At 44.4% G+C, this 14,900-nt stretch overlaps 1 protein-coding gene across 1 annotated transcript in view; it reads left to right on the top strand.

The window, feature by feature from the left end:
* Positions 1 to 14,900, top strand: part of CCKBR (cholecystokinin B receptor) — a 248,525-nt gene that overhangs the window by 182,147 nt on the left and 51,478 nt on the right. The window contains exon 3 of the mRNA XM_069203672.1: positions 13,817 to 14,081. Coding sequence (XP_069059773.1) covers positions 13,817 to 14,081 — 265 coding nt within the window. The remainder of the gene's footprint in view (positions 1 to 13,816; positions 14,082 to 14,900) is intronic.

Genomic DNA, 14,900 nt, shown 5'->3' with positions numbered 1-14,900 from the left:
CCCATGTTTTTTGACGCATTCACAGATTTACCAGAACTGAAAAACCTGGCACTTTACCAAAAAGAAAGGTCTTCTTTATTTCTCCTTGTTACTTCCTCTTTCTACTTGTGTTGCATTCTGCAGCACCCACAGAGTAATGCAAACCAATCCTGCATGCAACGCAGGCACCCTTGCACCATAGTGCAAAAGTACGTGCATTGGCGCTAGTGAGCCCATTTTGTACCAGCTCTGTGGAAAGGACAGGATTGTGCAATATGCCTTAAATAATGCGCACTCCTTCCCTTTCCCAGTAACATAGCGCAGCGCAGTGAGGTGACTTCTTGCGCTGCACTGTGCCGCTATCTCATAAATATGTCCCCAAGAGCTTAGGTAACTTTCTCAGGCTCACTTCAGCTCACTGTCTCCCCTTACACCCGCCCTCTACTGTTCTTTAGCTCCCAGGAGTCTGGATGCTTCAGATACGCTAAGCATCTCCCTTGTCTTCTTTGACACTTTACCTCGCCAATTCTCATTCTTCCGCCAGATATTGTGCTATTCTCTTTCCTTCTTTCCTCTTTCCTTACGATCCGTTCATTTAACCTGCTCTGACATTTATGGCCATTTTTAAGAGCCTGTAGTGCCACCTTAGATCCACCATATCATTGTTTTTTTTTACACTAAGGTGGCGCTAAAGTGACAGGTTCATTTTCTGGTATTGAGAATAGTGGATGTTTCATCTCCTAGCAAAGTTAAACACAGACCAAAAGAATGCCTTTTTAATGGAAATAGCCTTAAACTTAACCACACAGATGCTATCATCAAATGTTTTTTGTATGTATGTGTATATTGTTGGGATGGGAATATCTTCTGCATGTTGCAGAGTCCTATGCCCTGCCCTGCGTACCCGAACAGCATTCCTGTGATTCTTTTATTTTTTATTTTTGCTAATGCCACATACCAATGCAATGTGCGTGCATTGACCTAGGCCTGGTCTTGAGAATGATAGATTCTGGACTAAGTTGTGAACTAAGAAGGGTGCACCAAGTGCACCCTCCTAGAGATGGGTGACTACTGCCCTGCCAGAAGTTTCATGGGTGGAGTGAAGTGGGGGCAGCATATTGTGTTAGTGAATTGTAGTGACAGGATTTTACCTACTTACAGGCCCATTCATCTAAAGTTCTGCTGCTCACAATGAACCCGGAATCCTGAAAGCGACATCCTGTGTATTGTATATGTGAGTATGTGCTAGGAGTAATACTGTGCCATGCATGAGTGATGCAGGCCTATGGGTTCCATTTTGACAGCCTACATTCTGGACCAGAGTACAAGATGGAGGAAAGGTTGCTTTCTCTTGGCAACATATTTGTATTTCTGGCAAGTCCTAGATTGGAGCACCAGACTCTATGGTGAGGAAAGGGGAGACAGGCTTTTCTTGGGGGTGCCGAGGCCCTTCTTAATGCAAATTATCTGTGATGCCTCTGACTGGAGCTGCCATTTGATGCCATGTGTCCTGAAACCCTGCGATCACTTGGGACCCGGGTATCTAATAGAGTACCAGCGACAATGGTCTCTATAACAGTGAAGGATATTATGTAAATAACAAAATATTGCTCAGATTTAATAGGCACAAAATTAATAAATCACAACCTACAATATTTATGTGGAGAATGCGCGAGGTGAAAAAAACATGATGGGTGCTCAGGCGAGCATATCACGCACATGTGCAGTGGCGTAAAATAAGCCCCGGCAGCCCTTGCGATCCAGGGGACCCTAGAGCTCCAGGTGCACCCTCAGCAAAAGTGGTAGGTGGCGGGCCAGGGAAGAGAGCCCCCTTTATGTACTTTATGGGGGGCTCCCTCAAGTTAGGCCACTGACTTTTGAATAGAGTAATATATATGTGAATCAAATGTATTTTACAAAAGCAAGGCCTGTATCCCACAAATTGATTTTAGTAAAATAGATCTCTGTTAAAGATCGATGACGTTTCAATATTGGAATCATCATCACTGCATGGAGGAAGGGACAGAAAGGGGCCATAAATATAAAATACATACAAACACATATGATAGGTATTGTACACTGCTGCAATGCACTGTAATTACTTGCATATAAATGATGCCATGAATTGAGCATAGGAAAGATTGGCTAAGGAAAGATTGAAAATTAGAAGGAAATTAGTGGTGAATTCAATCATTGAGAGTATGGTGGATTGGGGATGTAAGTATGAGAAACTCACCAGTGTGGAATGCAAAGTCAATGGGATTTAATGGTCGCTTTATGGGAGGTGCCCTGTGAGGGTACATCAAGGTGAGATTATTCTGTGGAAAGGAATATGGACTGACATGAGATGGAAGAAAGCTCACCGGTAAACTGATGTGAAAGGCTGCATCAACCTCAAACTTTACCTGGTCTATGACTATGTGGTGGGAGGGGACCAGCGATGAGGTGAGATCCTTGAGCTGTGGCCCGGTGTGCAGGAATTTCATCCAATAGAGCAAAGGGAGTCAATGAGGGAGTCACTGGGACAGGGTATAGCAAGGAGGGGTTAGTCTGTGAAAGGGAAACATTAGAGTGACAATGGAATGGCTGAAATACCATGAAGCCAACAGTAAAGTATGGCCGCTCTATAATCAAATTATTCCTGCTCAGTAACTGGATGGGGGTAGGAGGTTATCCACAATGAGGTCACATCTTTCAGCCGGTGGATGGTAAGCAGGAATTCCTTGAGGATGAGCCAAGTGCCGGCAGGGAGAAGCCTGTGTCGGCAGCTGTCAATTGAGTGACATCTCCGAGAATGCACAGACATGCTTCAATTTAGAGTGGCAATAGAAATAGAACTGAGGCTGTGACGGGCATGTTGAGGTCAAAAGGGGAATGCGGGTCTCATTCAGTGGTCATGTATAAGAAGGGATGTTTATGAGGTTCATACAGACAGAAAGGCGTAAAAAGGAATTCTGTTAGTTACAATTGTGACAGTAATTAATACATTTCTTTTGTTACATGGACTCATTTAATACAGTGTCAGCAAATGAAACAATTACAATCAATCAGGATTTAGTGCAGCAAATCACCTGTGAGAATCTTGAGGCGCTGGAGTTGCTGGCTGCTTCGCGGTGCTCTGTTCATTCAAAAAGCCAAGTCTTGAGACCTTTTCTGAATTCCCAAAGCAATGTGGCGTTCCTAGGGTGAAGGTGGTGGACATTCCTAGCTTTGGCCACCAGGTGAGAGAAGTAATGTCCACTGCTGTTAGATCAGCGGATCCGGGGGTTGTCTGCGAGAAAAAGAGAGGTGGATCACAGGTGTGGGGTCGGTTTGTGGAAGGTCATAGGTTTGTTGGTGTATGCTGGTCTTCCATTGTGCAGGGCTTTGTATGCGTGCGTCAGCTTCCTGATCTAGATCAGAAGCCAGTGTAGCTTTTTGAGATGCAGGGTGAAGTGAGCCCGTCTGTGGAGGTGAAGGATGAGTCTAGTTACGCCTGCCTAGACCTGTCAGGGGGTTATCTTGTTACATTAACAAACAGTCAAAAACAGACACAGAATACAGCTAAGACATTGATATATTATACATGTAACACCTGTCATGATAACATCCACCTAAAAGATAAAACAAGTTCAAGTTTTTGGTCCAATTGTATTGTCCCATTCGGGTGAAACCGGTGGGTCTTATAGTAGTGTTGCCGGTCTTCCATTCGCTTGATCCCAGAATTCATGTTATCCAACTGTAGGATCCATTTGAGCTCTTCTTTGTTGAGGATCTGGTTTATGTTGCCGCCTCTGTGAGGTGTGGAGATGACCAAACTCACCTGCCACTGCAGATCATCTTCTGAATGTTTGGTTTGGATAAAGTGCTCAACTAGTAGGGCAGTGAGGACCTGACACCTGAGTCTGCACCAATATTGCAAGATTCTGATTTCGACTGATTGGGTTATTTGACCGACATATACAAGCCGGAAAGGACAGAAAATGGTGCAAATCACAATGTTGGTGTTGGAGTTTGAAAAACATTTCAAAGTGATTTTAGTGCTGCCATGGTTAAATTCCTTGCTTTCAACTGTTAGGGATCAGAGGTTACATTCCCCACATTTGTAGTGTCCTACAGGTGATAGAAAACCCAACAGATCCAGAATGGATTGGGGAGTTCTATTTGGAGTGAGTGCAGAGCAGAACAAATGGTATTTGAGTTTTTTTTTTCCTTTCTTGAAGGCAAATATAGGTGTCTCTAGTGTAAGGTCCACAGCTGCTGTGACTTTCAGAGTTCCTTAATACATTTTGCTACAAAGCTGGATACAGGGTAAAATACTTATCATACAATGTGTTTCTATATAGTTTACATTTATGTCCCATTTCTGCCTCTCTCCCAACCCATTCCTATGTAGTGACCTCTCAGGCTCATGTTAATTTGAATTCTGATGAAGATCCCAATTTCCACAGGAAACGAAACGCTGTCAACAGTTAAGACAGACACACTTTACTAAAATCAGTTTCTGTATACAGGCCTAGGCTACACATATATATTAAAGTATTCACACGTGTATCAGGCTTGCCAGAGCAATGAGCATGGTTTTTAGCACCTCACTGATGCTCTTCATAATTATTGTTTGTTGTAATGTATTACTTTTGTGACTGATTGGTAAACCTGGCCAATATTTCCTTAATTATATAGCACCCTTCATTATTATTGGAACCATTGCTGCTTGCACATCATTTGATGGATGGTGGCGGTGCATGATGAGGCCAGCTGTATCCGTTAATAGGGAAAGGAGTCCTTTGAAGGGGCACAGATTCTGGTCTCTTTTCCTGATCTCAGTGAGGTGGTGCAGCCTGCTCGCATCTCTTTGTACTTCTGTGATGGGTACTCCACCGGGAAACTGTCCTGCTGGACAGAGCATCCTTGAACGCAAAGGCTAGGGCTGGAAGGTGACCTGCTAGGTCACATGAAAGGGGAACCAACCCAAACCTGTTCCAAGACTCAGACTTGGAATACACATCCCCCATCTGCAAAATAAATCTAAAGAAGGGACAGAGACTCCCTAAGCAGCTGCATCGAAGGAATCAAAGTACTGCTGGACCGGGCAGTGTGACCTACATCACACATCCTTGTTGTAGGCCTTAGGCCCCTGGAATGGTGTGCCCATGTGGAAGGGGCAACTGAAGCTAGGATAAGCGCATGCAGGTAGCCCGTGTGCCTCGTAAATGGACTGAGTGACCATGACACGACCAAGTGTGCCATTGGGTCAGGACCAGCCCCGAAGACTACATTAACTTAGAGGTGGCATCAGAATGCCTCATGAAGGATCGAGGTCACTGCCTACAGGCACTGTGTGCTGAAGATTGTGCCTAGCATCCGCCATGCCACGGACTCGTCAAGCTCGTGGCTGGTGCACCCAAGAAGAAGAGCCAAGTACTCAAGAAAAAAGAGATAAAGAAAAATGGCCAAACAAAATTAGACCAAATTTGGCAGAATCCTTGATCTTTACTCAGAAAGCATGTTTTTTGTGATTTTATGTAAATCTGTTCAGCTGTATTTCAGAAATTAAGCTTCAAAATATAGTGATATTCGGACTGCTAGTGTCCTGATATGCTCTAATTAGCCCCTTTAGAAGAGAATAGTCAATCGTGATTGTTTGGTTGCAACCTAAACAATTTGTTGTGGCAGCCATTACAGGACACAAGGACATACGGAGTACCACAGTGAGCAACTCCATCAGTACCGACCATAACCCAGAGAGTCAGTGGTCCGCCACCTTGAAGAGGGCAACTGACAGAAGCATCCTCTTCTGCTGCTACCCTTCGAGGGACACACTGTGCACCCCTGAGAGGACTGTTGTGTGTCATCTAGAGACTCTGCCTCGCACCAGTGAGAGTCTAAAGCCATGGGAGGGCTGAACGTGGCTTCACACTGCTACTGACTGCTGAGTGTCACCTGGAGGTTTCCGCCTGCTGCTGGTGCAATCCCACTAGCCGAACATGGCCCTGCGCTTATACTATGAACTTGGTGAGTGACTAAAAGGGCCAAAATTGCCCAGAGATAGGCAGAACCATCTCACGCTAGATCTCTCACAGTAGAGGGCTCCAGTCTACGACAGACCCATTTCAGGAGCAGGTTGATACACTGTTTCAGTATAAACAAAGTTACAAACAGTTATGGTCTTTGTGTGTAGAATGTTCTCTTCCCCTGATTGTACTAGTGTCTGTTGAAAGGTTCAGATAGGACCTGAAGTCTGAGCTGGAAGCATCAATCGCTCCTCGTGGGGTTTACTGTAACCTACATACCTGAACATTACATGTAACCTGTAACTACAAATAAACTATGTGCTGTAATTAAGTGCATGAAGAAAACTTCTTTCTACTTATGCAACAATGCAGGGTGCTCTAAAACGTCTCATAGTTGTTGTGTCTGGAGGAGTTAGAAAGGTCTTCGTCAGTGACAGGTGACATGCTATATGTACAGATATGCCGTTACCTCCTTCTTAAAATGCAAGAATGACAGTATGAAGTTGTTAGGCATTATTATGTTATTAATATTTCCTCTTCTACAGGCCTGAAATTCTTTAAGTAAAGTGGAAAAGTCCATCACAGAATTTATGCTTCACATAATTATCTCTCTGGTTGAAGGATAGGCTCTCAGGGCCCTTACTGAATTGATCCCGGAAATTGTTGAAATAGAGATTTGTTGTTACTGGCAAACAAGAGAGGTTTGTTAAGAGCTGCAATCTACCTATTGGCAGGACATGTTGCCTGTCTATTTTTGTGATGCATGAGATGACCTATGGACATTGTGCTGATGAATTCTGGAATTTCATAACATTAGCAATTTCCAAAACTCCAACTCCACATATCTGAGTCATAACTCCTTCTGGAAGATTGCAAAAGTGGTGACACACTTCAGGGAGCTGTTGAACTCTGCTCTAGAGGGTAATTATTGATTATTTTCAAATCCGTCTTAAACTCATAATAACTAATCAACTTAAAAGAATGCATAAACCATCACTGTGCGGTCTACTAAAAAGCATTGCTATTTGCATTATTAGTTAAGATTATTCCAAAAGTGCTACAAAGTGTGATTGCCATTGGTCAGGTTCCCCTGTTGTACTGTTGTTTGTTTGTTTGCAGAAAGTGACTCCAACAAGACTGGGGCTTGCTGACCATCAGCCGGCTCATCGTGGTTGACTGTACTTTGCTTCTTTCCAACAAGAGTATCTGGTTGTGTAGACATCAATCAGCTCAACATTGGCTACTGCACACTGCATCTTTGAATAGATGATTCAAACAAGGCTGTGGGATCCAGAGATCAGCAGCCAGTTTAATGACCTTTGCTCTTTTGGCTAAGATGATTACAAGCCCCTGAGTCTGTGCTTTCTTTGGCTAAAATAATTCCAACAAGACTGTTGGGTCCTGAAGATCACTGACTAGCTCTCCTGGAGCTACTTGATTTTGATTCTTTGCCTAAGATGATTGCAACTAAACTTCACTGTCCGGTTGTCACTGGCCACCTCCCGGCGGTCTACTATACGTTGCCTCTTTGGCATAGACGAATCAGCAAGCCTGTGCAATCTATTCATCATTGGGTAGCTCTCTGTGGTCTTCTGTACAATGCTTCGGTTGATAAGATGAGTCCAAGGAGACTGCAAGGTCCAAAGGTCCTCAGCCTGCTTTATGTGGCCTGCTGTGACCTGCTGTGACCTGCTGTACTTTGTTCTTTAGAACACTATAATAGTGGAGCACACGCATACAGATTTCTAGGGATCCAATTGTTAACTTGGTTCGTATATATCCATATGTATATTTCCATTAAACATGTAAACTTCAAAGCAAGGCATAAATAATCACAACAAAGTTTTGGATATCTGGGTGTAAATCACACTTTCCTTTTACTAGATCAAACTTGAATGCTGCTCATGGTTTTCTTTGTCTTATGTTCTGGTCTAAGTACCTTGAACTCCTTATATTTGTAAGTCTTGGAAAGTGTTGGTTGTACTGCAGTCAGTTGAAGGCTGATTCATTTCACCAATATGACAAAATGGACATTGAGCTGAAATATACCAATGTTTGTGGGTATTCTCAGGAGATGCCTGTGACCTGATCGATCACCACAGCAGAGACTCAGGTTGCTGCAACAGTGACCTCAGAAGTGACCATATCTGTCACTGTGGTGGCCGCAGCCAGCAGAACAACAGCGGTCAGCACACCAAGGACACGAGCAGCGAGCAGAACTATTTGTAACGCAGGGGCCACCTCGGCAGATGCATCAGCTACAAGGCTGCACACGCACTCTTAAGGCCATATGTACGAGGGCACAAAGGCACATCGGGCCATTTGCGACCGGAAATATGCTTTTTACTATATACCAAAGCAAAATGCGACCCAGTAACTTGTTTACCGAATCGCATTTTGCTTTTCTGATTCAGTATTGGGAAGGGGCATGTTTAGGGCGTCCCCTCCTAATAGCGAGGCGCACTGGCATGTAAGAATGTTTTGCCACTGTGAATGCGGTCGCAAAACATTTGCAGTTACCAGCAACTTTAAGTTGGTGGTAACCCGCTGGCAAACGAGAAGGGGCCCCCAGGGACTTATTCCACTTTGTGAATGGAAGCGTAATTATGTTTTCAGAGCAGGCAGTGGTCCCAGGGACCACTGCTTACTCTGAAAACATGTAAAGAAAACGTTTCATTTTTTTTTGTTTGAAATGCACCCTGTTTTCCTTTAAGGAATACGGGCTGCATTAAAAAAATAACTGCTTTATTTAAAAGCAATCACGTGGTCTGCTGTCCCCAGCAGGCCACCATCCCTGTGAGTACAGCTATTCCCAATGGGGTTGCAAATTGTGACCTACCTCAGAAATATTAATGAGGCAGGTCTTTGCGACCCCATTGGGAATCACTAAATGTGTCTGAGACACATTTGTACATTTCTTTTTGTGAGTCTCTAATAGCGATTTACAAAAAGTTGCAATTAGGGACTCGCAAAATTAATTGGACGTACATCTGTCCTTTAGAGCACTGTTCCCTAATTTCACAATAAACTGCCCTATTTATGGCTTTGCTGCACTCGTTCCCCCCATTTTTGGGTTTTAATATTTTCTGCTTGCTCTATCTTTTCCAAAAACCTATCTAACAAACTCCACGAAGTCTGAAACTATTCAAAGCTAAACTCACAACTACGTCGCATATCCCCTCAGGCTCAGACCCATAGCCTAAGCTCCCAGGAGTGTAGCTTAGTCAGTGAGATTTGGGGGTGTGAATCTCATGTTCCCCTACTAATTAAGCGGTGGGCCGCAGGTTGGAGTGGTGAGATGACCCAAGTTCGGGGTTAGAGGTGTGCCACACCCAAAACACCTCTGCTGAAACTACGCCCTGCCCATCCCACCATTGCCTGGTAGTTCTCTCAGGGACTGCAGTCATGTGCAACACAACAACCTGGAGTCCCTGCCCTGGGATCACTTATTTAAAATGTATTTTCACTGCATGCACTTCTCTTCGTCCCTCCTAAAAGAAGCTTTGATGGCAGAGTTGTCAAATTGGTGCATGTGCACACGGCTTCATGCTTTCAGCCCTGCTTTTTACAAATCATTTTATCAACTTACTGACAGCCCTATGTACTAAGCTGAGGTCGCAAATAGCAGAGGTTGCACAGATAAATTAATTGAGCGAGCCAAGCCAGAGACGAGCGATAGGTGTGGCTCAGCTCTAAGTGTTTGTGCACGACCCAAGTCATGAAAACGTTAGGCATGTATGTCTTGCAACAAACATAATGTAAAGATATGATACTGTCTCTTCAAAATTTAAAGAAAGTGTATTTTTTTGACACGCGGAAGCCGCGTAGACTGACATTCATTAAAAGTGATAAGTTTCAGAAACATTCATGGCTCCCCCCCAACAACAATGCCATTAGTGAACTGAGAGGCAAGTCAGTAGGCAGGTAAAATCTAGATTCTTCAGTGGTTAACCTGCCCTAGGGCACTGGAACCCTGGACCTAAAATGGGTTAACTCAACAGAAGGATGGCCGCACTGTGTATTATGTTAACAGTCTGCTCCACCATGCTTCATGCTGGGCTCCACAGGTCCGTTGCTATCGTCTCCCTCTCTGCCTGGCTGTGCTCTTTCACTACATCTAGTACTAAGCTTGGGCAATTAACACTGGAGGATATGCACTTAGAGCCTCATGTACAAACCCATTTTAAAGTCTCAAAGTCTGCAAATTGCAAAAGCACAGGTTTCCTCAAGAGAAAATGTCTTTTTTGTAATGCACTAAACCCATTTTGCGATTCGGTAACAGATCACTAAGGGCCAGATGTAGCAAAGGTTTTTACCCATTCTGTGTCTATGGGAAAAAGTGTTCGTACATATGGACCTAAATTCCAAAATGGATTTCGAAAGGCTGAACGAATAGCTATTTTGAAGAGGGATTTTAGGCTATTTCTTCTGAATAGTGTTTTGTTATGGTAAGTATCAATGTTTAGTATATGAAAGTCAGTGGTAAAACATTAAAAAGTTGAAATCGCTTGAGGTGGTGTGGGACACATTCACAAAAGAGAAGGAGTCCCACTGGGAACCCTTTCCCTTTTGGAATGTAAAAATATGTTTGTTGGAAGTAGAATAGTCCAGGAGACCATTGTCAAATCTCAAAGAAAAAAAAAAAAAAAAAAAAAGTTTTTCTTTCGAACTGCAGCCCTGTTTCCCCTTAGTAAAACAGGCTACATTTACAAAAACAAGTTTACTTTATTTAACTATGATCACAGACATGTTGGTTTTCTGACATCAACAGGCCACCATACTTCTGATGCCATCCAAACGTCGTGAGTCCAAATTTGGGATTTACACCTTGCCTTGAATATTAATGATTTAGATTGGATTTCAACCCACTATAATTTGGAATTTTGTGAAGCGACCTATTAGTACATAGGTTGGTTTGCAAAATTATTTCCCATTTGCAAAAATTGGTGAGGAATGTGTAATCATTTTTTGTGAATGGAAATATTGTCCATCTTGCCCTCGACTCTCACTCTTCTGTACTAACTTCATGAACTGTAGACTTCTTCTTTTGTGCAGTTCTGCAACATTCCTTGCCACCACTCTTTGGGGCCACCCACATTTACTAACTTGTGGCACCGTGGGGATGCTCTCCTCTTCATCATGCCACTTGCCAGCTGCCTGGAGTATTTGGTGGCCAACAGTAACGTCTATTGACATCAATGCTGATACTTTCTTTCTTGGTCTGCAGAGGAAAAATGGACAGCCTCTGTGCATGCATAAGCTCATTGCATCAACATAGCAGTCATGTGGCCACAGTGTCACCTCCAAGGTCATCATCCCACCTCTCCCAATGATCCTGAGCTGACATGGCATCATTTCCCTCCCGAGTATGTGGGGACCACTATGCAGGGCTGTCTGCTGTGGTGCTTGGATCTCCATTCTTGGGTCTTCAGGAGGTTTATAGCAGGAGAATCCCAGAGCCCATGCATTGGAAAAGGAAGGGTGTTCCAATGTAGATGCAACTGCCATCCACAGAAGATGAGACCCATTCTTGCATGCCAGGGTAGTCGGCCCACTAGGCCTACTTCTAACCTGGAAGAGTCCTTGATTCAGGGCAGGATGATCCAGAAGGAAATCATCAACAGGGAAAGGTGACTGGGCAGTCAGCCCTGATAGAATTTAATGTCACCTGAACCCTTTACATCACTAGAGTCATTCAGAACTCTTGACCTATGGACAATGATTTCCTGCAGGTAAACATCTCACTCACTTGGTGGATACCCTTGCCTTCCTTGGGAACCGGCTATCACTGTGGCATTCAGATTGGAGAGAGAACAGTGTAGAGAACCTTGTAACCAGGACCCCTCAATGTTATGGTGCACAGTGGGAGGGAAAGAGATCCTGATCAACTACACGACTATAGGCTTAGAACTATACCTTGTGCTGCAGATACAGAAACCTCGCATGTGCCTGTTTGTCTGGCCTTCCTTGAAACTGCAGTAAGTTGACTGCCACGGGATCCTCTTCAGCTGTAAAACCCAGCGACAACTGGTTCCCCAAGTGTGCTTGGGCTGGCCTGAAAGACCAGCTATATCCTTTGCAAATTTGTTAAGCTTGTGGAAGATTTTTGAGTTCCCTTTTCTTTGCCAAGAAGGGCGCAGAGGGAACCCCTTTATTTTCCCACCTAAAGGGACAGGGGACACCTGAAAGGAGAGTGATCCATGTGGTATCGGGGGAGGGGCTGTCCAGATCTGACACAGACATTGGATATGAGGTACACCAGTAGTCACTTCCCAGGGCCCCAGTCAGCACTATCCATTGGTACCTCCTATGTCACTTGCATCAGACCAAAACCTCAATGCAATGGAATTAACATGCTCAACAAGAAATTATGGGGCACATGTATGTACCATTTTTCCTGTCGCAAACGGCCCGATTTGCAAATAGGACCGTTTGCGACAGGAAAAAACCATTTTGGTATGTACAGAGCATATTTTGCGATTCGGTAACCTATTTACCGAATCACAAAATAGGTTTGCGAGTCGCAATTAGGAAGGGGCGTTCCCTTCCTAATTGCAAGTCGCAGCGCGATGTAGCATTGTTTTGTGACCGTGAATGCGGTCACAAAACAATTGCAGTTAACACCAGTTTCAAACTGTTGCTAACCCATTTGCAACCGGGAACAGGTCCCCATGGGACCCCTTCCCCTTTGTGAATGGCAGCAAAATTATTTTTTCAGAGCAGGCAGTGGTCCATAGCAGACAGTGGTCCTATGGACCACTGCCTGCTCTGAAAAATTGAAAAGAAAACTTTTAATTTTTGTTTTTGAAATGCATCTCGTTTTCATTTAAGGAAAACGGGCTGCATTTAAAAAAAAAAAACTGTTTTATTTAAAAGCAGTCACAGACATGGTGGTCTGCTGTCTCCAGCAGGCCATCATCCCTGTGAGGGTGGCCATTCTCAACGGTGTCACAAATTGCGACCTACCTCATGAATATTCATGAGGTAGGTCATTTGCGACCCCATTGCGAATCGCAAACAGTGTAAAGTACACTGTTGTACATACGATTTTGCGGCTCACAATTTGCAACTCGCAAAGGAGTGACAAATTACGAGTCGCAAAACTCGGGGTCCTACATCTGGCCCTATGTTATATTGCGCATGTGCAATACTATGGCCCCCAAAACCTGGAGTCTACCAAACTGCTTCTTGCACCACAAGCATTATTTAAAAGGTAGCCCACTATCTTAGAGTGTTGTGATGCATTAGTTCTTGGGTTTCAGGCCTCTGCAGAAACCCCGCATGCAGATCCGTTCAGTCATTCCTTTCCACCTCTGGCACCCTTGGACGGCTGGGATATACGTAGATTATTCTTCAGAATAGGAGTGGGGTTCACCGGGTCTGGCTGTGGCAGTGAAGTTAGTACTTACTTGTTTCCTCTGAGCACATCCTTCTCCTTATGTTACTAAGTAAAGAAGTGCCCATAATATTTCATGGTTCTCAGTGGTTCCATGATCTTTCCAGAATCATAGAGCTTCTTTTGCACTGTCCAGTCATAGGTGTCTTGCCAGGCCTAGACCCCACCCTCCTGCTCTTACAGAGGTGCAGAGCGCCACAGTGACTCACACTGACCCTATGGCATTCAACCTCATGGCAGGGACCACTACCTAGAATACCTTGCTGGGACCTGCATTTTGACAAACTTTTTTTTACCGCTAGTCACAATATTTGAAAGTAGGTACTACACTACTTGGCATGCCTGTTTGCCTCAATAATCCTAAAATAATGTGTGTAGTGCACTAGAAGTGATTTTGGTGGCTCCATGCTGTTATGCATTCTGATTTGTGTTATTTGTTCCTCTTTAGGGCTGTCTGTCAGTGTCTCCACCTTCAGCCTGGTGGCCATTGCTATTGAACGGTACAGCGCCATCTGCAACCCGCTCAAATCCCGCGTCTGGCAGACGCGTTCCCATGCCTACCGCGTCATCGCTGCCACCTGGATCATCTCCACCATTATGATGGTACCCTACCCCATCTACAACACCCTGGTCTCCTTCCAGATGAAAGACGGCGTGACCACCGGCTTCCAGTGCCGCATCATCTGGCCTAACAGTACAGTGCACCAAGCCTGGTGAGGCGCAATGGAGACGCGCATACCTATGTCACTCCTCTACCTTCTGCCTTACTTTTTACTCCTCTTTCTTTGCATGCGTCGGCTTACTCCAATGCTGCGACCAGTGACCAGTCGCTGAAGCTAACACGCAGCGGGAGGACCTGTTTGAGCACTCATACACACAGCATAGCTGCTTACCATCCACTTACCTCCTCATTACTCAGTCCTCGCTCATTTGTTTACTCACATAAAACTCTTCAAACTCCCCCACTAACTCCTTGGTTTTCATTCTCTTACTCTAACTCCACACATCCCCACTCATTTTACACCCGCTTACTGATTTTACACTCACTACACCTGCACACACACTTCTCACCCATGACTCACTCACCTGTTTAGTTCTCACTCTTTACTCACAAACTCATGTCCCCCTCTTCACTCGTCCATTTACCCACATCTCACCCCAGAATCACTCGTCCTCTACTACCCCTGTGTCTTGCTAGAATCCATTGATTATGCACTTATCAGTCACCACCTCCTCACCGATTTAATTGTCACTCACTCACCCACCTTCTTTTCTCACTCCCACATCCATTTCCCACTTCATCTGACACTTCTGTCAGGCTCATCATTTACATGTGGATTAATTTCCCACTCTTCACTCACTTGCAGAATCCCCTCTCACAATCCAGTTATAAAATTACACACTCACCTTCGACTCATGCCTCTTGTGCTCTCACTTCCCTTTCATCACTTACTTAAACACTTACCACTCATTAACCTACCTCTTGTCACTGGCATAGCATTATCATTCACTTACACTTTCACTTACATCTC

The sequence above is a fragment of the Pleurodeles waltl genome, chromosome 8 (assembly GCF_031143425.1).
Source record: "Pleurodeles waltl isolate 20211129_DDA chromosome 8, aPleWal1.hap1.20221129, whole genome shotgun sequence".
In the NCBI taxonomy this organism is placed as follows: Eukaryota; Metazoa; Chordata; class Amphibia; order Caudata; family Salamandridae; genus Pleurodeles; species Pleurodeles waltl.
The sequence above is the reverse complement of the archived record's forward strand: the minus strand, read 5'-3'. Positions and strand labels throughout refer to the sequence as shown.